General features: G+C 42.5%; 5 protein-coding genes across 6 annotated transcripts; 2 read left to right on the top strand and 3 right to left on the bottom strand.

The window, feature by feature from the left end:
* The first annotated feature begins 3033 nt into the window (after positions 1 to 3033).
* LOC131887908 (uncharacterized) lies at positions 3034 to 5677 on the top strand. The gene has a single exon (XM_059236644.1). It carries the CDS (start codon positions 3200 to 3202, stop codon positions 5609 to 5611), a length of 2412 nt encoding a protein of 803 aa, XP_059092627.1. The 5' UTR covers positions 3034 to 3199; the 3' UTR covers positions 5612 to 5677.
* On the bottom strand, positions 5633 to 10727 carry LOC131887916 (molybdenum cofactor sulfurase 3-like). The gene is made up of 2 exons (XM_059236656.1): positions 10089 to 10727; positions 5633 to 7619 (listed from the first exon to the last, which is right to left on the bottom strand). Exons 1-2 carry the CDS (start codon positions 10177 to 10179, stop codon positions 5674 to 5676), a joined length of 2037 nt encoding a protein of 678 aa, XP_059092639.1. The 5' UTR covers positions 10180 to 10727; the 3' UTR covers positions 5633 to 5673.
* LOC131888042 (D-beta-hydroxybutyrate dehydrogenase, mitochondrial-like) lies at positions 8457 to 10037 on the bottom strand. Its single transcript, XM_059236823.1, has one exon. It carries the CDS (start codon positions 9674 to 9676, stop codon positions 8636 to 8638), a length of 1041 nt encoding a protein of 346 aa, XP_059092806.1. The 5' UTR covers positions 9677 to 10037; the 3' UTR covers positions 8457 to 8635.
* Positions 10728 to 11030: 303 nt separating the features above from the next.
* LOC131887960 (UDP-glucosyltransferase 2-like) lies at positions 11031 to 15232 on the bottom strand. Of its 2 annotated transcripts, XM_059236714.1 has the most exons (4): positions 13807 to 14940; positions 13268 to 13493; positions 11673 to 11895; positions 11031 to 11600 (listed from the first exon to the last, which is right to left on the bottom strand). In XM_059236714.1, exons 1-4 carry the CDS (start codon positions 14683 to 14685, stop codon positions 11291 to 11293), a joined length of 1638 nt encoding a protein of 545 aa, XP_059092697.1. In that variant the 5' UTR covers positions 14686 to 14940; the 3' UTR covers positions 11031 to 11290. The 2 variants fall into 2 exon arrangements, with proteins under 2 accessions (XP_059092697.1, XP_059092705.1); XM_059236722.1 differs by lacking the exon at positions 11031 to 11600 and having other exon boundaries at positions 11763 to 12122; positions 13807 to 15232.
* A 5292-nt stretch (positions 15233 to 20524) lies between these two features.
* Positions 20525 to 21365, top strand: LOC131888124 (type I iodothyronine deiodinase-like; the record flags this gene model as incomplete). The annotated part of the gene is given in 1 exon segment (XM_059236913.1): positions 20525 to 21365. A coding segment is annotated over 1 exon segment (391 nt), but the record flags the coding sequence as incomplete, so codon positions are not given.
* Positions 21366 to 23911: the final 2546 nt, after the last annotated feature.

Genomic DNA, 23911 nt, shown 5'->3' with positions numbered 1-23911 from the left:
AAGTTTTATAAGAGGATCAATCAAAATGATGTAAGGTAAGAGAAAGGACCTATTATGGAGCCCTGTAAGACACCCGACTTTAGAACGCCTTGTTCGCGCTGGCTAAAACAAGTCCATTTGCGACCCTCATCAGGATTTTCTTAAATGGTCCCATGGCACGGCATTCTTTTTTCGAGGAATGGACCCCGGATCGTGTGGTTCAACAAGGATTTAAATATAAAAGTAACAACCAGACAGGTCTCTCCTCCTTTGTTTAGCGTTTCCACCTCGGGTGGAGAGCAATACGGGAACTGGACATTACTCAAATAGCGTTGTTATGCCATCAACATAAGAAGATGTAATGACATTTCTGCTAAGCATTTGAAGTGGAGCAATGAAGATGATACAAGGAGGGGACCTAAAATGGGACACTCTGGAACACCGAAGTTACTCTCATAAAAGTTTCCCTCTGGGATCCAACAAAGCAACGTTTTAATCAATGAACTCCCAAAAACAATGGAATCAAAGTTAACAATGTTCACTGACAATATCGCGCTCCACGTCTGTGACAGCGATCTTGATTAAAAGAAACAAGAAACTAGTCTAGCCTTCAGAACAACTTTTGGATGCCTTAATGCAAACAAGCTAAACTTGAATGAAAAAAATCGAAACCTCTTTACTTCATTTCTCAAAAGTAAGCATGTGCGTAACTCTAACTTGACATTGAATGTCGACCTTATCTAACAAGTGGGATCCCATCTTAGAGTAGGGACAGTAAGATCTTAAAGCACCAACATGGACGACCAATTCAATCAAAGATGCTTTTCAGGAGCTAATAATGTTAGCTTTTGCCGGTAGGTGGCCCCTTAGTTTGATCTGATGCCGGGAAGCTCTTCCCCAAAGCAAGGGAAGAGCAGAGCTGTTTGATTGTTTACCTTTTCAGCTCGAATTGTGGTGCTCAAACGCAAATGATTTTCAGTCCTACTGCTGAACACCCCAAGTACAAAGTGCAAGCAAATAAAAGAAGGGAATATGCAAGGCATATGCGCCATGCCATTAGAGATTGTGGGCCTCATTGTTGGGGAATTATCCCCGCGAGATTTAATGAGAGCATTCAGAGCCTTCTCCAACGATTCAAATTCTTTATCTGAAAATGTGGCTTGTGTGATTGCCGACACGTTTTGCCGCAAATATTATTGTCACACCTCTAGCTTCGGCCAATACAACGCCACTCAAGTTATAGAAGAATCAATTAAGCTCGAAAACAACATCAAAGAGAGCTTTGATTTTGATTGCACCTCCATCAAGCATAACTATAATGTCAATCAAACAGAAGTAAGAAAAAGCAGCGAAAGTAATCCTTATCCATGTAAAGCGAAGTTCAATATTTCTTGTTTCTTTAGATTGATTGGAATGGTACTAATTTGGCTATCAAAAATAAGGCTGATTCCAAAGTGTTTGTTCACTCCACCAAAGAATCACCAGCGAAATTTTGTGGAGGAATGAAATTGGATCAGAAAATTCCCAAAAATTGCTTCATCAATACTTGGCGCCATTATTCGGTTTTGATTTGTAATCGTAGCTCCAATCCAATTCAAGTCTGGACCATCTTGGAGTGTCCAACAATCGTGGCGAAGGTGTTGGAGCTGAAACCCTTAAGAAAAGATTTAAAGCCGGCCAACCGGAGATTGTCCATATTTGGGGAGATTCTCGAGTTTACGCATTCTGACGCAATCCTCATAACGCTGGATATTTTCCACCAAGACATTGGCGCCATCCGCACATTTTCACTCCCAAATCTAGAGCTCACTCAAACCATCGGATTTCCAGGTTATAAGTGCCTCAAAGAGTCTCCTGACACGAAATCAAATAAGTATGCATGGTTTGTTTCAGATTCTTTTGATCCCATGTTGACATTCGGGTTTCATGTTGAGCATCGGCCGTTTTTCTTAAATGTCACCGCTCTAAGTTTTTCGTGTTCTTTCCCGTCAGGATCCTTGGCTAGTAGCTTATTGACCTTGAAGGTGGACAATTCTGGACAAACACATGGTTATCAGCTCACTTTGCCACCTGGAGATCGATGTTTTGCCATGGACGTTCTTCCTAATGGCGATGTCTACGGTCTCGCCCTCAGCCCAATGGAACAAAAGTTTCAAGTTCGGCAATTCCAATTCCAATGTTCCCAAGGAAACATTCATTGCGAAGTGAATGCCCTACCAACTCGGAAGACCACCCTGGCTGAAAAGTCCCTAATCAGTTCTTCTGGTTCGTGGTCAAGTTCCGATTTAGAATCGTATGAACCATCAACACAATTGAGATTTTGTCACAGACAACGTATCCTTATACTCGTCCTTTATCTCAACGATCACTGCACTGTTTACGGCTTGAGCCCGAACCTTGATATTCGCTTCTCGCGCGGCTTGTCCTTAGGCCTTGACAAAGAACAGCGGATAATAGCATTGGCCGTCAATTCGACATATTTCGCAATAGCGGGGATGCGGCAAGACCTTATCATAATTTTCTTTGACGCCAATACCGGTGTTCAAGTGAACCCCAAGCCTGTGAGTGTGCCAGTAAGAAGATCAAGGAACAAGCCTACCATTCAATTCGCTTTAATGTCGCATCAAAAGATGTTGATTTATCATAGCAATGAATCGTCCATCACTTGTAACATTATATCCTTCATATGAAGAATAATTTCTATCATCAGGCCCGGTCACGGTCGAATTCAACTTAAAACATTTCAATCAAGATAAAAACAGAAACACCAAGGTTGCTAGAGGTCAGATTTTTTTCATATTTGGCGATGCAATTCCGAAACAATTTTAAAATATTTCATTGTACTCTAAGTGTACTCTTCGTAGGCTCTTAAAGCTGAAAGATATCAATATGAATTCACGGAATGATGATTCAGAATCGATTACGGCTCCTCACTTTTCTTTGAAAATACTCGAGCACAAAAATCGATCAAATTATTATTTCAATCATACAAGCAGCACCTTCATAACGGGGCGAAATGAACGTCGTAATGTCAAAAGCATCAATTTGATTTGAACTTCACGTCATCAGAGTTATGCAATCTCGATGGAAGCAACGATATCACGGTAACTGATAAAAGCGTCGGACTCTTTCAACTTGAAATTCCAACTCAATGCAATAAATTAACCCGAAAACTCACATGAGTTTGACATAGGTGAAAAGACAGAGCTGGGAATCCAACATGTTCTTGCCGATTTGGATCATTTTCATTTTGGGATATCCTATCACAGTCAGGGCCACGAACCCATCTTTGTCCGAGAGTTTCTACAATGGTTGCGGTGAAACGAAAGGTTGCATCGGATCAACGGAAGGATGTGTCGAAGAAGAATCGTGTACAGTTGCCATGTCATACATGGGAGTATCCAAGGACAGTTATATGATCGAAATTTATGGCGAAAGGTTGGAACAAAGCTCCTTGACATTCTTGGGGGTTGGCCTCTCACTTGATCAAGCAATGAAGGACGACAGCATAATGGCGTGCTCATTTCCAGAGGATGACGCCAATCCTCGGATGGAAATGTATTTGGCTTGGAGGCAATCTCCCCGGCCAGTCACTGCCGATCGATTAGAAAACCCTACTTTGGGAATCACGGCCATTGAGGGAATCGTTCAGGACGGATGGTTCATGTGCTCCTTCAAAAGAGAGGCAAATTTGGAAATTCCTCAATTTGGTGAGGGCAAGCCTCATCTGAATTTCGATTTGAACTCTGAGCTTTATCATATTTTGTTCGCTCGGGGAGAGGTGGATCCAGAGAAGGAGTTTGTTATTAAGAAACATCAGAAAGAAAACCGAATGGTGACCCCCACTGCGATTAACTTGGGCGAGTTCAACCCATTCACAGAAACGAATCAGTTTTATTTTGATTGCTTTCAAACCAAAGGTTGCTTTGGATTTCCTGAAGGCTGTGTGGAACGAAAAAATTGCGACATGGCATTCAGTTACAGTGGCTGGAGTGAAGGCCAGTATTCCGTGGAAATGATGACTGTCCATCCGGAAGAATACGTGGCCGTGGCATTTTCTGAGGATAACATCATGGGCGATGATAGTGCCTTAGTTTGCGTTGCAGACAGGAAAGTCATTGAAAGGAATTGGAATAAATTCCACGGCTCAAAAATATTAGAGAGGCCACAGCAAGATATCACTGGAATCTCCGTCTCCGAGGTCGATGGAGTCGTGCTCTGTACGGCTCAAATTCAATCTCAATCAACCATTTCATCTCCATTTGAGGAAGGGACTTCCAGCATTAACGTGGATCTCAATCAAATATCTTACTACATCCAAATGGCCAAGGGCCCTTACATAGAGGACGAGATCCAGCATCATTCGAATAAGACAGTATCGGACGCTCCCATCAATCTAGCTGATTTCAACAATTATTTTGGAGCAAGTGAGGTCTATGACGGTTGCTTTGAAGACGGTAAAGGTTGCTTTGGAATTCCGTTGAATTGCGAGGACACAAAAAGCTGCGAAGTTCTTTTTACCTATGAGAGTAACGATCGAGAAGAATTTGACATGACCGTCAGTGGAAAGATCGATGGAGATCAATACTTAGCTGCAGCAATTTCTGTGGGAAATAAAATGGGAGACAACAACGCCATGATTTGTTACGCATCCAATGACAAGGTGGACGTTATGAACTCATGGAATACTAAGAATCCTTACAGTAACGTCCCTCTTGAAGACACACATCTAGGATTGAGCCAAATCACTGGAACCTTGGATGATGGCTACCTGACTTGTAAATTCAAGCGGAAATCAAACTTGGACATTCCTGTTCCTAGCGGGGAGGGCAATAAAATCAATTTCAATTTGGCCACAGAAAAGTACTTCTTAATGTTGGCCAAGGGTAGTTACACAACCAGCACTGGCTCCATTACCATTGAAGAGCACGACATGAAAGATAAATCAGCAGAGCTTATAGACCTCACTGAGGGCAACCGAGTAAAAGGAGGTTCCAAGCTCCTCATCAAACTTCACGGTTCTCTGATGGTCTTGGCATGGATCTTTCTGGCCAGCGTGGGCACGTTCACGGCCCGATATTGCAAAAAGGACTTCGGCGACAAGAAAGTACTTGGCAAAGACTTGTGGTTTCCCATTCATCAAGTATTCATGACTTCCACGTGGGTTATAGGAATCAGCGCTGTGGTCATCATATTTGTGGAGAGCGGTGTCAGTCCCTTGGGAGCTGAGCAGATCAAGGCTAATCCACATGGTCTCATTGGGTTGCTTGCAACCATTCTCATGTTTATCCAGCCCTTCATGGCTCTTCTCAGGTGCGGTCCAACTCATCAAAAGAGAATCATTTTCAATATAGCGCATTCGTTGGTCGGGTTCTCTGCGTTAGGATTGGCCTTTGCCGCGATTGTCCTCACCACAGTCGACTCTTTCACCAAAATCAATTTGCAATATGGAGTTCAAATTGCCTGCATTGTATTTCTGTGCTACTTTGGAGTGGCACATATTCTCATGAACATTCGACTATTTGCCAAAAGGGAAGAGCAATGGAGATATAAAGCCTTGCCTTTTTATATATTCTTAGTAGGATGCCTGGTGTTGACGATCACGATCATTTCGTTAATTTGTCTGTCTTAGATAAAGAAGCAATAGATCATATACCATGATGAAAATATATTTTTGCATAATCATTAATAGCACTAATTGTTTTGTTTCATTTGTATTTGCACGTTTGTGCCAACAATGATAATAGCATTGGACGTTTCAGGACTATTTTTAAACAAAGTACCGAAACAAAAGCCTCTCTTGGTCATTCTCGTGAGCGTTTTAATAACTCCGGTTAGCTCTAGTCCGGATCTCTGATCAATGGATATCATTGAACACCTTAAGCACTTCTTGTGGAAAGCAAGGCTAAACCCTCGGCCAATTATACTCTCCCACTGATCTTCTTGAAATGCGGTGTCGCCAGAAATGATTAGATTGGCTCGAAATTGCTCTTGAAGAATTTCCAGTGTCATGTCATGGGTCTTGAGATGGTCGTCTTCGACTAGTTTCTTCCACAACAGATCAACACTTGACTTGTTCACCACTAAGTAAGGGGCCTCATTGGCCAAGGACATGGAGTTGAAACTTACCGATGATCGGCCAAGCTGTTGCACAAGCTTTAAATTGGATTCTCCAAACGCTTTGCACAGCCATTCCGAGGCATCTTGTCCGCAATCTAAACCATCCATGGTCTCCCCACAGACACTTCCAAGACACACTTCGTACTGTTCACTCCTGTCGTTTTTTGCCTGAATGGGTAGGATGTGAGGGGTCATTCCAGGAAAATTCAAAATCAAAGTGCCTTCCACTAAGTTTAGATCCGGTTGAAGTAGGCACAGTTTCTTTATTTTCTTTTGATTGAGGCACTTCCCGTTTTGCATTATGGACCAATGACGATCATATTCTAAACCAGAAGGTGAGAGCCGCCAACTGTTGACCTTTATTGGTGCACACGATTTAATTGGGTAAATATAGATGGCCTCGATCACCGCCTTTTGAGTACTCAAATAATGGGTCTTCAAAGTATCTTCTTGAACGAAGTGATTGCGTACCAAATCAATCACAATATCCACATCGTTGGTCGTTGAATAATAGCCAAACGATATCCGGATTGATCCAGTGGGATGGCCGTTCACCAAATCAATGTCATCACCACACACATGTCCTTTTTGGTAATTGGCCATCATAGTTTGGTCCGAAAATTGTAGATATTTCTGGCAAGCTCCCACATTACAAAAACAACCCACTCTTACGAGCACTTGCTCAAGCTTAGCCAATCTGTGAAAAACATTGAACCCAAAATACTTTCCATCACACTGAAGCAGATTGAAGTTCACAATTCCACCTTGCTCTTTCACACTTATAAAATTGGATGAATGGTAGATTTCCACCACTGGGTTTCCATTCTCATGAAGGATTCGAGCCAATCCTTGATAGAGATATTGAGCTAAACCAAATGTATGGCTCTCCACGGCTTTGATGCCTCCAGGGACATGCCTCTTGAGTGCAGAAAAGCCATGCCGAAGCGCCATTATTTGATGATAGGGCAGGGTTCCATCCTCAAAATAATCCACCCAAGAACGACGCGGGACATGAATGCTTGATCTTGTGAAGTGCATTTCGACGGTACCTCCACCGAAATAGGTCTTATGCAATGCATCCATTACATCTGATTTGACTAGAAGAGCACCAAGTCCAGTAGGATATCCGAATATTTTGTAGAAAGATAGCACCACAAAGTCGGGTTTCAGTTGAGAGAGGTTTAACTCGCAAGTCGATACCAAGGCCGATGCGTCCAAAATTGTGGTCCAAGTATCGCCCCATAGTTTCAAGACCGACTCAATTGGATATTTGAAGCCACAAAAGTTAGACATGGCGGGAAATGCCAGCAATGCCTTTTCAAATGTCTCCTGTGCAACTGGTCCCTTAATTAAGTCATGGCTGTCGAGAGGTCTCACCGTAATTTGAGGTTCCTTTTCCCTGAAGAGTTCCCTCATTCCAATCACGCTTGTGTGATTATCTGTGAGGTAAGCGAAGCAATTTCTGTGCCCGGGCTTAAACGAGAAGCAATGACCAATTATCTTAAGGCCCGCCGTGGCTCCTGAAGTGAAAACAAGTTTATAGTTTTCATTGTTGGTATGAAAGTAATCAAGAACTTCAGTTCGCACTGCATCAATGGCTTCTTTGGAACGAAAGTCACTGTGAGGATTGGCAAACAAACTGGTTTGGAGCTCTTTCGAGACATTTTCGATTTGAGAGTGGCAATATAATCCAGCCCCAGCTTGGTCCAAGTAGGTGGTACCGCGAAGATGGGGAAAATCCTCTCGGATGCCATTCTGAATGTCCATGGGAAGTATTTTGTTCATTTTGGGGGATCATGAAGGATCAGAACGCACTAAAGCTCTTGTGGCCCAATGGCGCAGGCACCTTCGTGTGACACCTACGGTCCACCTGTCATTCGATATCATCTTTCAGTTCACAGAAAACAAGTTTGACCTTATCTACTTGTTATTTGAATATCAAGAGCAGAGCCAAGAAGGGCCTTACGACTAATTCACAACAATGACGAGCGCCATCTGTAGTCGAATGATAATAATTTGGTACGATGTGGTAATCTTTCGGGCTGGATTCTTCGTTGATCATCTTACCCTTTTCGTCTCAAAAGTGAGACGACTGGCACTGGGACTGAAAAGCCTTATAAAAGGTTGACAGAAATTTCCAAAGAAATCTTGTTCACCTTTTGGTATAAAGGTATTAAATCTGAGCAATAATTCAACGAAGCGGTGAGATCAAAAATGTTCCTTGTGATTTTGGAAGATAAAGAAAATTGCTAAGGTCATTTGAGTATTTCTTTTAAAACTTGATATGGCTTTTTGATCAGCGTGATGAGAACAGCGAGACGAGAGAAGTTGGACGGTGTCCAAAAATCCAGCTTCAATCACTTTGAAACATAATATTATATTTCCGAATTTCCGAAATTTCGTCTTCCCTGACGTACTTCAGATTTGGCGCCGTACTTTATTAAGAGAATAACATGTTATTTTCAAGGCGCAATGCACAATATCATGGTAAGAGTGAGGCTTTTGGATCGCATTGTAACATATCCTGAAAAAGACATTACTTTGGCAATTTCATCATAGAAATCCGCATTTTGTCCGCCCAATGCGTTGGAAGCTTTTTAATCAGACCAAAGAATCCTTGCGTAATCAAGTCAGAGTTGACGTACTCGAAGTCTGGATGGCGAGAAGATATCATGGCTTCAAAAGAATGGTAGAGTCCAACATTGTCCAAGGGCTTGAGCTCCGGTTTGGGAAATAGACCGGCAAATTTCTCCCGACATCTAAGGAAGTGATCCTTGAACAAGCGAGAATCTGAAATATGCTCCACTTCCTTTTCCATTACTTCATAATTTGCTCCTTGGCCGGAACAAAGGGGTGTTTCAAACGGATGATCCCCAGGGTTGAAGAGTATCACATCCACCTTCGCTCCGATCGTGATGAGCTCCTCCCGCAACCCAATCGAAAGACTCTTCAAGGCGGCTTTACTTGCCGTATACACCGTCAAAGTTGGCATTGGGCAATCGGTGCAATAACTGATCATGTTGATTATACGCCCTTCAGACTCGCGAAGCATGGGCAAAAAGGCTTTGGCTAAAGCGAATGCTCCAAAAGTGTTCACTTCAAATTGGTGACGAATCATGTCCATGGGTTGCCATTCGGCTTGACCAAAAACCAAGACGGCGGCATTATTAACAACACACCACAAGCGGGCTTCCTGAGAGTGCAGGAAGGCCTTCGTGGCCTTCACGGCTTCTTCAATGCTACGGCTCTTTGTCACATCTAAATGAACCAGTTTCAAGTTTCCTTTGGTGCTCGATTCCAGTGATTTCCATCCGGATTCATCTCCTCCAGGCACATAGCAACCCGCTATTACTAACAATCCCAAGTTATTGGCGCAATGCAATGCCAAAGAATATCCAAACCCAGAGTCACAACCACTAATAAAGATGGCTTTTTTGGTCAAGTCCATTCTTGAAGTGTGAGAACGGTTCCGCCAAATAAGATAACCAAGCAAAGAGACACATCCAACTGATATGCAATAGGGATTCGAGTTGTCGAACAAGGAACGAATTTGCTTCACATATTCTAGGAGCGCCATGGTTTTTCGACTGCCGAGCGTTTGTTACTTCTCCGAAATTTTATCAAGATGATCAGGTGAGATTATTTTAAGACGTTCTTGTCGCTAACCAAAAGCTTGAACATTTCAACCACGTAGCTTTCCGATGCTTGTCTTTGTAAATTTTTTGACTCACAAATCAACGCAATTTGATTCAGTGCTAAGCTTAAGAGTTAAAGCTACTAAATATTGGCATGTAAAAAAAAAGAAGCTACTCAAGCCAAAATGCGTTCGCTCTCGGCAACTCGTCTAAGCGTAAAAGGTATTTGTCCCAAAGCTCTCCCCCGTTTGCAATTGGAGAACATTTGAGATTGCTTGCAACCAACCAAGGGCGTCCTAGCATACAATCCTGAACTGTTGGACAAAGACATGAAATCGAAAACACCCTCCTTACCTTGAAAAACAACCATCCCTTTTGTCGTCGGTTGAGCTGTTTTCGTGGTCAAACCACCCTCGCCCCACCTGTGGACATTGCAATGGGTCATCTTGTCCTGCCGAAATCAGGGAGAGCTCACCATTCCAACACCCTTTCAGTCCCCAATTGACCATCACACAGAGAGGCCACACCAACACCATGAGGGTTTTCGTCTTCAGCCTTTTCTTGATGGCGATTTTTGCCACGTGCTTTCTCTTCCAAGAAGCCCGCGGAGCTTCCATGTCGCCATCGTCGCCTTCACCATCTTCGTTTTCCTTCATGCACAACATGTTGGACATGGTGGCTTCAAACATCTTATCGTACATTGATCAAGGAATTGGACGACAAGCCAGGTCTTCATTCGGAGAAATCTTTGGAATCAGTAACGACGACGCTATGAAGGTACATGCGCCATTATCTGTCGGCACAGCTGAATTTTCAAAGACCCTGGTTTGGGGAACACAAACTGGGGTCACTCGAACGCCAAGGGAATTTCTGGTTGCCAATCTTGACAACCTTTGGTTCACTTTGTCCCAATAAACCAAATCTGTAAGACATTTTTTTTTTCATTGATCACGGACCCTGAGCACCACGCTTCATGGCAAGTTTATTTGATCGAACTAGTTCGAAAACCCTAGGCCACTTCAGGGATGCCGTTTGAAGATTTGGAAATGGACCAATAATCTGTCACACCTTTGTTTCAGTCCCTATTTGTCAAGATCTTGGAATGGTTGGTGGGTTTGATTGCGGAATTGATATTCAACACCAGAGCTTTGAACTAATGGAATTCATCATCGGGAGGAACCAAATCGGGTTTACATGACCGGACCGAATCAACCGCGTCAAGGATCGAAGTAAATGAGTTGTAACCATAATGTGCAATATTATGAGCCAATGAATGAAAATGTGAATGTTTGAACGTTAAGATGGCAGTTCATAGTTATTATTAATTGAATCAAATGACGAGTAGAAATAACCTGAATTACAGGGCACATCGTCAGACAAGGCATACATCATTCACAAGTCACATCCCTTGGTTGAATAACGGAAAAATGCATTACTTCAATAACAACTCTGAATATATCCGTGGTGTGTTGGCTTCGAAATCCTTGAACAGGGTTTAGGACATTCATGTCTCAGTACGAGAGCCACGCTATACCGAACAACATGTTAAATTGCATTCAAAAGTTCTTTTTCTTGTGTTTTCTCCGAGTTGGTTCTGGAATCTGAGGTCGCTGGGCTTTCCAGCATTTGTACAATCGATCAAGGATCACAAAAGTTGATATCATCATGCACACCGCTATTAGGAGAAGGAACCCGATGACATCCAAACAGAAGTACTGCACGAAACTGAGATGATAGTCGTCGATTCTAAGGAAACTAACGTCCTGGTGCTTAATTAAGAACTCGATCCAATAAGTGGCTTCGTCCACGGGTTTCAAGGGGCGATCCCTCCACATGTCCGCAAAATGGTTAACCTTGGCGTGTATACTGTTTCATAGGAGAGGAGGAGAATGTTGGTTGAAAGACAAATGTAGAAATGTTTGCTCACAACAACCTAACCTGGTATTGGTAAGCACGGCCATGCATTGGTCGTAAATATAGTCGGCGGTGGCGTCATCTTTGCTCAAGATTCGCACTCCCAATCCCGAGTCCTCCAAACGCTTAGCGTTATCGACCTGATCGCCGAAAATGGGGACACCCACAATTGGAACCCGATGATAGATGGCTTCCGATACGCCGAACATTCCGCAATGGGAGACAAAGGCCACGGTTTTGGGGTGGGCTAGAAGGGTCAGAGGCGATGGTAGAGAATATTTGCCCAATTGGTAACAGTTAGCAGTCCCCATTGGGCCAGAGCCAATGGCAAAGCGATCAAGACGGTCACAACCAAGGCTGCCGTGGTCGCTAAGATGCAAACGATTAGAAATAGACCCTCTAGGGTAATTGTGCTCCACTGAGGACGTTGGCTGGTGATCAAACTCGCAACCACGCAATAGGTGAAAACAACATCTAAGGACAAAGGTCATGCACGTCAGATTCTGTCAACCACGGGTGTTTTTGCCGTGTTCAAATGTGGGATCTGGATTGTTCTATTGTTGGATATAGTCAACATTTGTGGTAAAGTGAGCTCGATCATAGATAGATATTCAGATTAAGAAATACACCCGTCTCTTCTCCACCCCAAAACATGTTACAACTTTCATGTCAAGACAACTCGCATTTTTTTTGGATTCTGGGGGACTTGCGTCAGTTTTTGTGAGTCGAGCATTGTTGTAATGAGGAATGCTCTTTATAGGCTAGGTGATTCCGTTTTTTACTTACCGCGGGGAGATAAAATAGTGTCACAAGGCCGTTTGGGCACTCTTAGGCGGCTTGGACTATGTTTTCCCCCTTTTTTAGCGCGACCATGGCCTTAATCATGAATGTCATAGTTTTACATCGAAGAATAAACTCTTTGGGACACGTTTCATTCAAAAAAAGATCAATTACTCACCCATGAGCCAAATATCTGTAAGTTTATATCGTTACATTTACGGGCTGGTTCCTCTGTGCCTCGTACTATCGCAGCGGCAAAGTCAAACTCACTCTGATAATCAGTTCCGTCGATTTAACAAGGTTATCGTACTTGACACTCATAATTTTCTAGGCAAGTAATAAATACTTTTTTTTGAATGAAAAGTGTACCAAAGAGCTTATTTTTTTTATTCAAAACGATTATATTCTTGGTTAAGGACACGGTAGTGCTAAAAAAGGGAAAAAAATACGTGTAAGGCTCAAGCTAGTCCAAGCCGCCTAAGACCGGCCCGACCGGCCCTGTGACACTATTTCATCTCCCCGCGGCAAGGGAATTAGGAACCACCTAACATTTAAATAGTATTCCTCATTGGGCACCGTGGAGTACCAATCGAAAAAAGGCCAATAAATTGTCAAGACCTGGATTGGACCAACTAACTCTGGAGTATAGCGAATAATTGACGCATGCCCAACCTTTGGGTTACAACTATATAGTTGCTCGAGTTTTTAACTGTCTTGCATCCTATCCGTGAGAAGCACATGTACTGAACCGCTTTCTGGTTCAAGCCTGTAGCAGTGGGTGACCTTGGTTTAATGATGAACCTTCTACCCTGAAATCGATCTCGGTACACCTAACTTACCTAAGATGTCTTGCTGTGGCACCCAATCAACCACCATCACGTTCGATGGTGTGAAAGGAATAAAGTCCTTGTCGTATTTGACTATGACCTTCTGTTGTAATCGCCCGAAAGCTGTCAAGAAGTTGGCGATCACCGATGAAGGGACGGCCTCCGGGTGAAACCCGGTATAGCCCATGGAAAACAAAATTACTCCATGATGGGCGTCCCGGTAAAAATCGTCATATTCCTAAATGGATAGAGAGGCAAACTATTGTTGAGCCCGTTTTCCCCGGGATAAAAGTTATCAGAATCAGTACCAAATTGGCAAATCCATCGACTACGTCTTTGCCAAAGGATGAGTGTAATTGGCATTGGTTCGAAAAGAGGAATATGGATCACAGTTTTAGCATAAAACAAATCGGGATTTCGCTCCAGTTTTGAGCCATAGAAGGTCCTATTCTTTTCAATTTTCATTTCAAATGCCCCCTTAGATTCTCTGACTACCTCCAGATTCTTTCCATCTCTCCCTGTTCTTTACAATCTATTTTTGATGTCATCACCTGGGGCAAGGGATGGCCTTCGCGCAGATGAATACCTCCAATGTACTTCGTGTTGGGCGACATGGCCTTGGGCGTGTCCACGTAGAAATCAGTGTTGACAAAATGCATGTCTAAGTCGTGAATCATCTGTCCAACTGGCGGTAAATCTGGGAAGCGCTCGCTTATGAATCCCTGAGCAATGTTGGCTTGACGCACTTCAAATCCATAGTGGATCATGCTCAACACAAAGTTGTAGGTCCGCTCCAGGAAGTTCATCCGGATCCCTAAAGCCGAGAAGAATGTGGGCACGATGGCGGGGTTGTTGAAATTCGAAGTGAGGGCCACCTCACCCCCTTGAAAGGAGAACCCCCAGAACGTGACAATGGGCACGTGTACGCTCTTGGCCAACGCCACGCCGCACTCATTGGCAATTAAATCCACGATGGCCAAGTCAAAACGGGTCTCGTTGAATAATCGAATCACGTCGGGGTCGTAAAACAGACTTTGGCAATGCACGCCGGCCAAGCAGAACAAGTCCCGGGGCAGGGTGGTCAAATCCGCCCCGCGGTTCCATAACAGTTGACCGACCTCTTTGTTGATCTCCATTTCACCTTGATGGTTGACATAGGCGCAAGTGCCCTCCGGATCCTGGAGAGCCAGGTCGAGGATGTTGACTTGTGTATTTGCCACATGGTTGGCATTGCTCATTCGGAACTTGATCTGAGTCACATTGTGGCCGCGACTCACGAGGTGGTCGCCAAAATTTCGCAATGCGATATGATGACTGCCCGAGTAGGCCGGATGCAGGATCACGATATTGGCCGGACAAACGCCCGAAATGCACCCTAAAAGTAGCACTCCGAGATGCAGAATTTTGTGTGAGCCAAATTGGATTGGCATTTTCCCCGCACTGAGCTAAAATGGCTTGACGGATAAATATCAACTGGAAATGAATGGTGGCATTTGATCTCGTTGCGGGCGCTCTGGTATGGATGCTTGTCGCCGACTTGCTTGATCATGTTTACGGACAAATGATGCAATTAGTTGGATTGGCGTGTGTGACTTTGACGCCAGTGAAAACATTCTTACACACTTCTCCTCTATCGTTTAAAGTGTTCGTTTCTACGTAGCATGTTGACTCGAGCCACAGCCTCTCTCTTATGGCGGCGAGAGCTGCCAAGCGTATCGAAACTAAAGCTCCGGACGAAAATGTTTCTCGCATCATACCGAATGGACCATGTTTGTCTTTTAGATCGAAGCTCATTGCCAAAGCAAAGAACGCGCGTGGGTGGCTCTTGAACCAGTTCTGACGTTTTCCAGGTCCCAAAGAGGCCAAACCATGGTACATACGTACTGTCGATTCCATAGAATCGTGACCTTATCATGTGTTGTCGCTTGCAATAGGTTGTCTTTGTACGGATCATTACTACTAAGCGACCTCACTGAAACTCCGTATTCAAATCATCTTGTGGTATTGGCAGCTGCCTCGAGGCAGTTCGATTGGCCCTTTCATTAGGCTTCAGGCAAACTTTCAATTACAAATTAGAGGAACGGAAACAAAGGCGAAGACTACTACTATGTCTGTCAATTTGAAAGCGTGTGTAGCTTATGAGGGAATGTTTGTACTTGAAAATTGGTGGTCTTCGTAAGATTATGACACAATCTTGTGATGTCTTAGCTCAAAAGCGCTATGTTATGAGGAGTCTTAGACTCTTCCCATCTTTACAAGCCAAATCCATCAATGGTCGTACCATGTCGATCCAACTCACCTCTATCCTCAAAAGTCTGTATCATTTTCCAAGCACTTTTCCGAAAAGTATTTTTTGATGGTTTGCCATGGATTGCCAGATTATTTTGGAGATTATAGTACGAACGATGGTTGACTCTGAGCATCGTTGCACTGTGGTTTGGCTTCCAATTTGTTGTGATCTGTCAACCGTTTCGTCTCTATATCCCACCATGCTGTGACCATGAGGAGTCAGTCCATCAATGATGGTATGATGCCAAATAGCAGCTCGCATTATCCACTCGAGTTCGTCTTGTAAGAACAGTTTTATTTCTTAAGAAAACGCTTCTTTTGTAACCATTGGATACGAACAAGTGCGCGAAAGATTGTTGCTTTAAAACTCGAGTTTTACAATTTGTTAAGAGATGCTCAATGGCGCGAACGAAGGAAAAGCAATTGAGTGATCATATTCTAAGCCACGGACTTCTAGAGATATGGACTGCAAACGGAAGCAAAAGTATCATATCTCCTAAACCGCTCATCTTATTCCAAATAAGCACTTCATACGAGCACAAGGTCTTGTTGAATAGATGAACTCAGCCAAGTTTGAGCCCAAACCTATGGTTAGGGAACTCACGAGACATGTTCAAAGTTATGTAGTAAACAAGACATAAAATTTGAATTTTCGGCCTGCTCTTGGTCAGCTACATAAGCTTTTGACCACATAACTTTGAAACTATCGACTTTGCATGAAAATGGTATAAAATTGACCAACCGTCAATTGAGGAGATCTACGTTTCTCATTTTATTACTTTACTTCGAATAGTGGCTCAGAGTGGCTATGACCAAGAGCAGGCCGATTTGCCGGGAAGCTCGTTCGCAGTCCATATTTCTAGAAGTCTGTGGCTAAGCAAACAATCGTGTACTTGTTGGAAAGAAAATACAAGGTGCGTGAGTCAAACGGAATTGAGTAAAAGTGTTCCATTTCATTTTGGGAACGAGTGCAAAAATAGATTAGTAATCATGCAAATGATGCAACAATTTTGCAGTCCACGTGAATGACATGCACGATACGTTAAATGTGCATTCGCGTCACCGAAGAACCGGTCGGAAATTTTCAAGATACCTTGCAAACGTGATACGTAGAATAAGAATGTATTTCACTTTGATGCCCTACCAACAAAGAGAACTTGATGTGCTACTTTAGAGCACAAGACCCCCATCCCTTGTGCGCCATATCTGGGCACCATATATTTGAGAGTTTGATACCAAGACCGAGTGCCTGGTGACTTCGTGTGTCAATCTCTATCGTGTGCTCAATAGAGGGCACTTTCAGCTCTTGAGAGTAGAGAGAGCGCAACGGGAATGTTTATCTAGGCGGCTTATGTCTATGTTGCCGCCTTCCCACGCCATGTCATCAAACATTGACAAGTGATTGTGTTCCTAATCTGTTGGCTAATTTAATTTATACCACTTATTGTCTAATACCAAACAAAAAAGAACTTAATACGACGCTCAGGGCATTCTTTTGTTATGCAGTCTGTTTGAAGAGTTGCTCGAGAAACATCTTATTTTGTTTCATGCAAATAGGTTTCTGCAGCCTAAATTTTGTGCCGCACTCGAGGAATCTCTTTTACTTTTAGAGTGTACCCGCACTAACTGTTGATTCATTGAAAACAAGGAACTACCACGCGCCAATGAGTTCAGCTGATTTGCAACAGGTCGCCTGATGTTTTTAAAAGTATCTGTCCCAGCCCAGGTTTGAAGGTCAATTATGTTGACCGTAAAGGAATTTAATTCAGAACAAACCTGAACATTGAAGAGCCTTTTTTTCTAAAAGCATTTGTTAAGTATCTTGGATTCTCGAGGGCCTGAAGGTGCTCTCAAACCTTTACGGTCAACATAATTGACCTTCAAAACTGAGTTGGGGCAGATACTTTTAAAACATCAGGCGACCTTTTGCAAATCAGCTGAGCTCATTGGCGCCCAAATGGGCGAGGCATATTCAAGATGTGACTGAACAATCGACTTGTGCAAAGTTAGCATCGTGATACTATCTCTAGACTAAATCGTACGATATATTCAACCACACATTTGAAAAGCTTTACCCACCTTCAACAGTGGTTTTTCATTCTGTTCAAGGCCATATTACTTTTTTCCGCATAGGAGGCGTATGTTTATGTGCTATGAATGATCAGCTCATCATCATGTCTAATGGAGCAGAGGGGTGACCGGACAATTCGACCCAACGGACAACTCGATCCACCGGACAACTCGACCCAGTGCAATAACTAAACAAAACAATTTGACCCAAAAGAACATGATTATGGAACAAAACTATAGCTTGATGAGTCAATATTTGATTTCCATGCCAAGATGTTAGCATCAGTAAGGCATTAGATAAAAGATCAAGTTTGAGTTAAACATTATCAAACTTGATTTTCACACCATGATTAATTTTAACGTAACTTGCTTTTAAAGATCAAATGATGAATTGTCTAAAACCTTTTAAATTTTGACATGTTTTACATCAGTTTCAATTTTGCTCCATAAGTATGAACTATTTGTATGCCAATATATTGGGCTTAATTTCTGTACTGGGTTGAGCTGTCCGTTGGGTCGAGTCGTCCCTGGGTTGAGTTGTCCGCTGGGTCGAGGTGTCCGCTGTGTTGAGTTGTCCATTTGTGTTGAGGTATTTTTTATTTTATTATTTTGGGTTTGTTTTTTCACGGGCTTTTCTAACCTCTACAGAGAATTTAATTCCCAGTTCTAGTGAAATGAAAGGTTTGAATTCGTCTATTTATTACCTTTCAATCTTTATATGATATTTGGTCTACCAACGACTTTGAGTTGGCAGACCGAGCTAGTCCTTGAATGTAGGGTTGATCCAGAATGCTATCTAAAAATTTGTCCAAGTCTGACTTGAAAGATGCTACCGGATCAACAAGGCCTACGTTTTCCATACGAATATTAGAGGGAAACAAATTAAACAATGAAGGAGCCCGAGAAAGAAGAGAAGTGGACTTCATTGTTCGAACTAGCCTGGATTCTCGAGGACTTGAAGGTGCTCTCAATACGCACATTAAGCCCCTACGGTCACTAGAATTGACCCTAAATCCTGGGTTGGGATAAAGCTCATGGATGCTTTTCAAGACGTACAGTATCAGTTACCTTTCGTACCTTCTCTGAACACTGTACAGAGCCAACTTTTTTAGTCTCTCCCAATATGATAGCTCTCTCGTATCCTCAATGTTCCTGGTAAAACATCTTTGGACCTGCTCGACTTTTTGGAAACCTGCTGAACTCATTGGAGCCCAAATGGGTGAAGCATATTCAAGATGTGGCTGGACAATCGACTTGTACAGAGTGAGCATCGTGATGCTATCTCTGGACCTCTAATTTCCTTTTCCCTAATATTGACTGTATGGACCGCAAATACTTTGATCCTTTTGCTATTTCCTGAAATTTTGGGTTTCTTTATTTGTATTGGATTGCCACGTAATAGTGATGGCTTTCAAGATAGCAGGTCGATTCACAGATTTTAACATTTTGAGAGCTGTGAAAGAAACCATTCTCAAAACAATTCACATTCATTTAGTTTATCTTGCAATTTTAGACTTGTATCAGATAGGTCTTCCTGCTCCGTGATTTTTTTTTTCGTTTGTTGCTACTCTATTCTTCATTATTCAATATATTTCACATAACCTTCACTTGCATAGCATACTTAAAAAGCATATAACCAAGAAAGAGCAAATGATCTGTCGACAAAGCAATGAATTTGGAAAACATATTGATACGAAAAGATTACTCCGTGCGTTGATCAAATCAATGCTCTAGAGTTTTTAATCTTTCTTCACGTTCGTTGGCCTTCTTGTTGTATTGCTTTTAACGTGTTTATTTGTAACCATTTGTTTAGATCTATCTGAACTTCAGATCTCATGAGTAAGTGCATTTGGCTTGCCATTTAGCCAAAGTCCTTGTCTTCCCTGGGTGCGGACAATTTTGACGCACAGGAAATGGTTTCGGCTGATGTACTGTACAATGCATGCGTCAGCTCTAGGAGTGGTTGTCTGTTGGCCAGGGATGATCAGCCAAAGCAACACCAATAGAACCGATGGTATAGGCTTAATGCTGGAACACCTACCCTTCCCCATAGATAAAGTTTACCTGGAGAGGTTGGATTTACATTGTGCAATTACTTCCCAAGAAGCTTTAGATCATGAAAAGAAGGGCCAACGTGGCGGCAACATGTCGACATTAATCTAATCATTCAGTGTGAATCTTGCATTATGGCAATTTGAAAATCCCCTCAAAACATGAGCACACTGACTCCCATCCGTAAAAGATGGTTCTCTATTCCCATCTTGAAGATTTTGAACATGCATTGAGGAAGTAAAACGCCGGCGATCAAAACTCTAGTCCGCGGCAGTGTCTGTATTGCAATAGTACGTTCGAGTTCAGCGCCACGTGTGGCAGAAGTTTGAAGATTGAACCTTCTTTGTTTTTTTCACGGGCTTTTTTTTTAACAATTCATTCACAATATTACAAAACCTAAATGAAATGAACTTAAACGACAAGTTTTGCCTTTAAGGAGGGCTAGCTAGCTACCTATATGACTCCCTTTAGTGTTCAAACACCCTTTAACTTATATTTTACGCCTTAAATGTCGTTGTAAATTATTCAAAAGATAAATATCTTGCGAGGGGCTCAGAAAATGGATTTTCAACCTTCATAACATGTTCAAGGAGGCCGAAATAGCAACCTGAATAGCAAAAAAGGTACATGGCTAACCCTTGCCGATATCAATTTTCGCTGAAATTTGTTTGGTTTCGATCTGGAACCAACGTGAACACTTGCTTTGTGAAAGAAATTGAAGGTTCAAAATTTCACCACATGGGGCGCTGAATTCAAGTTCGTACTTTTGAAAGACAGGGCAACAATTTCATGGTAGAACGGACGAGATTGACGCTGAATTGGTTTACCTTGTGTATGGAAGTACACTTCAGTTCAAAATGATCCTCAACTAATGTGGATCTAGAATTGGGCTAGTGGATTGACAATCTTACCATGTTTTATGATCCAGCCAAGGTGAGCCTGACCCCGTGGGAAACGGTCCGGGTATATTTCCGACAGATTCCAAAAGTTGGCTTCGTCTTGTGGATGAAGTTTGCGTATACTTTTGCCCCAAATTTGGCTCAGAAAACCGTGAACATGATCAAGAATGACAACTCGTACGAACTGGACGTGACCCGTCTCCGCAATTTGTACGGCTCCTTCGAGTTTGTTCGTTTCTTTCTCAAGGAGGACGCTTTGCAGATGCGATGCCAGGCCGCAGCCGGAAGTAAGGCACCCAACACGAAGGTGGTGGATCTGGCCACCAAGAACGAGATCGACTTACTCTCCCTTCAGCGGGGAGACCGCCCCCTGGTAGTTAATTTTGGCAACTGCACCTGACCTCCGTTCATGGCCAAGATCCGTGCGTTCGAGTCTCTGGTAAAGAAATACGCACACTTGGCCGATTTTGTCGTGGTCTACATTGAGGAGACCCATCCTCTGGAGCTTGGGCACGTGAAGGGCAACTATGAGATCTCCTCGCACGAGAATCTGGAGCAACGCTTGGCGGCCGCCCAAATCCTTGCCGATGAAGTGAGCCTTCAAAATTGTCCCATTGTGGCAGACACGATGGATGATGCTACCAATATTCTTTATGGAGCCATGCCCGAGCGGTTGTACATCATCCGAGACCACAAGATCGTGTATCAAGGGAATCGGGGCCCTTTTCTTTACGACTTGAAGGAAATGGAACAGAATTTGGTCCGATTGTTGGATCAACCAGAAGCAGTAATTACCAACGACGAAGACAACGGCAAGGATGGACAATAGGGATGTTCCCAACTGACTGATCTATTTACAAGTTTCAAGAGTATCCCCTTATAATATATGCTATTCATTCAAACTTCCCAAGACAATCGTTAATGATGATTCTGGATGGAAAAGCTCGTTCGAGACGTTCAGTATTTGATGCCGAGATTGCTCCTTGGGAAGGAAGTCTGTTGTTAGCAATGACTGAATAAATACGAGGTACTTGCAAGAAGACTATTGACCCATCTGTTCTGCAGTTGTATTTTCTGTGCCCGCTTCAGAATCTGTGTACTGATAAAAGGGTGCTCACTATACGGCTGGGCCACTATAATGCCATTATGTTATCATTTTAGGTAGTATAGTGGATCTAGCTACACCCTTAGCCCCTTAGATTTTCCCGGCAAACATGAAATTTGAAAATTGCTGCGGCACTAAGTACATAATTTAGCGTAAAGAATTGTCACTAAGCAGTTACGACAACATTGCTTTTGTCCCTTTTTTATAGTTTGGGTGTTCAGGCAAATTGATCAAAGATTTGAACTATGTTTGTCAATTGATTAAATTGTAAATCAAAATTGTTTTGAAGTGGTTCAAATCAGTAGATAAAGAATATGGCTTGAAGACAGAATAGGTAAGAAGCTAATCAACCAGCATTCCTTTAGATTTTTTGTTGTTAATAGTGTGAAGTGAATGAAGTACTCGAAAAAGGATTGAAGACAGCAACCTAGTTGCCTAGATTTTGGGCTTTGTAGTGGTATTATGTACGCACGACAGAGGCAGAGCAGAGACAGACATTAAGACCAACACGCACCGTAAGCTATCTAAATCTCTAATGACCGAAAGTGTTGTACCAAAAAAGTTCAAAGTCAGCTGCTTTTTTATCGATGTGGCTTGAATCACTTGATATCATCCCCCGTCCCCAAATGAACAAGGATCAAGAGGGATTCAAAATTATATCTCCCTAACACTTTAAAATGCACTATTTCAAGCTGTCTATCAATACGTCACCCAAAATGAATTTGTTCCTAGTTTGAAAAAGTGAGGCTGTATAGGACAATAACTTCGTCTTGCCAAGTTTCATTTCCTAAATCATTTCGAATAAATCCGTTGCTATGCTTTTTGCTCATTTTGATCTAAGAATAAAAAATAGCAATAATTCCATGAGCTTTTCCAGTCTCAGAACAAAGAGAGCTTATAAATATTGCCAGCAAGATTTAAGTAGATCTAATTTTTGGTATTTCAGGTTTGTTGAACGTTTCTGAGAAAAAAAATGACCGGCCGCAACTTGTCCATTTTGAACTGCGCAACCTATTTTATCCCAATCGGGATTGAGATGCGTCGATCATCACCCCCTATAAAGGCCTGAGAAATGTGCATTTGTCCCGTCCCAATATTAATCGTTACCTGTCCTATGCGAATGATCCCAGGTCCACCCATTTAAGCCATTAAAGTAACAACTCGGCCAGCCCAAGATTGAAGAAGGGGTAGCGGATTGTAAACAGGGGATTCTAACAGCAGATTGCTAGGCTTGAACGATGCTTCATTACTACTATCAGCTTTCCTCTCTGTTCTGCAGATTGTTTCTAACTTGATGCATCAATCCCTTCTCAAAGGCAAACATGGCTGTGCTTTATAATGGCTCGAACGTTAAAGAACGAAATCCTGCGGTATAATCATTGGTTTATAGCTCAGGGGAATGCTCTAATTCTCTATTTCTTTCACTTGGGAATGGCACCGATGCATCTGGCATGCAATCGAACGTCCAATGTGTATAGATTGGTCTGGCCTACGTTGGTGGGGCTCCATACCCACCTATCCACCTGAGTCCGTCCGGTTCGTCCGTTCAATGAACGAGTTCGATGATGTCCAATGAGTTGAGTCTTGGCATGCAATCATTCCAGACACACACCAACGCAGACTGAAACATGCTTACTTCAACTTGGTCTGGCTAGGATTGACATGCCTCTTTAATCGTTGGCTATGTACAGCATTTACTCAATGAGCGCAGTGATTTTGGCATAAGCAGAATACCAATCAGGTGCAACCTAGAGTACAGGGTAGCTCAAAATTATCACGTACAGTATAATCAGTGACCCGGGTAGCACAATTGGTGGATCGTTTGTTGCGTTCAAAATCATGCCTTGTGTAGTAACCTTGTGATCCGCTTCATTGCTCAACCTCAGAAGCTTTGCAGTAATGTCAGTATTTCCTTCCCTGGCGTTGAAACCAAATGTATTGCAGTAAGAAAGATGATGCTGGACTTTATCAATGGATTAATTCCTCAAATACTGTAACACAATAGATAAGCCTAGAAGACGTTTCAAATCCTCTATGGATAGAATTCCGAACATTCATGACATGTAAATAAGACTTAAACAGGAAGTCACGTACTATATGATTGAAAACAAGCCAACATTTTTGCAATCATCATTTCCAACCAAATAGTTCTAGATTAAGGACATTTTTGGTGAGCAACTTTAAAGATATTACTTTTAGCTTTTTAGCACAATTTCATGAAAAAAGATGTTCATAAAAAGT

Source organism: Tigriopus californicus, chromosome 1 (genome assembly GCF_007210705.1).
Source record: "Tigriopus californicus strain San Diego chromosome 1, Tcal_SD_v2.1, whole genome shotgun sequence".
Taxonomy (NCBI): Eukaryota; Metazoa; Arthropoda; class Copepoda; order Harpacticoida; family Harpacticidae; genus Tigriopus; species Tigriopus californicus.
The sequence above is the reverse complement of the archived record's forward strand: the minus strand, read 5'-3'. Positions and strand labels throughout refer to the sequence as shown.

Bases quoted from the DNA above. Each gene is read 5' to 3' on its own strand.
- LOC131887908 (XM_059236644.1), top strand. From the start codon at position 3,200: ATGTTCTTGCCGATTTGGATCATTTTCATTTTGGGATATCCTATCACA.
- LOC131888042 (XM_059236823.1), bottom strand. From the start codon at position 9,676: ATGGCGCTCCTAGAATATGTGAAGCAAATTCGTTCCTTGTTCGACAAC.
- LOC131887916 (XM_059236656.1), bottom strand. From the start codon at position 10,179: ATGACCCATTGCAATGTCCACAGGTGGGGCGAGGGTGGTTTGACCACG. The intron at 7,620-10,088 runs GTAAGGAGGGTG...TTTTCACTTCAG, and splicing joins AGGGATGGTTGTTTTTCAAG to GAGCCACGGCGGGCCTTAAG.
- LOC131887960 (XM_059236714.1), bottom strand. From the start codon at position 14,685: ATGCCAATCCAATTTGGCTCACACAAAATTCTGCATCTCGGAGTGCTA. The intron at 13,494-13,806 runs GTGATGACATCA...CTATCCATTTAG, and splicing joins AAGGCCATCCCTTGCCCCAG to GAATATGACGATTTTTACCG. The intron at 11,896-13,267 runs GTAAGTTAGGTG...TGACCCTTCTAG, and splicing joins GCCACAGCAAGACATCTTAG to CCCACCCCAAAACCGTGGCC.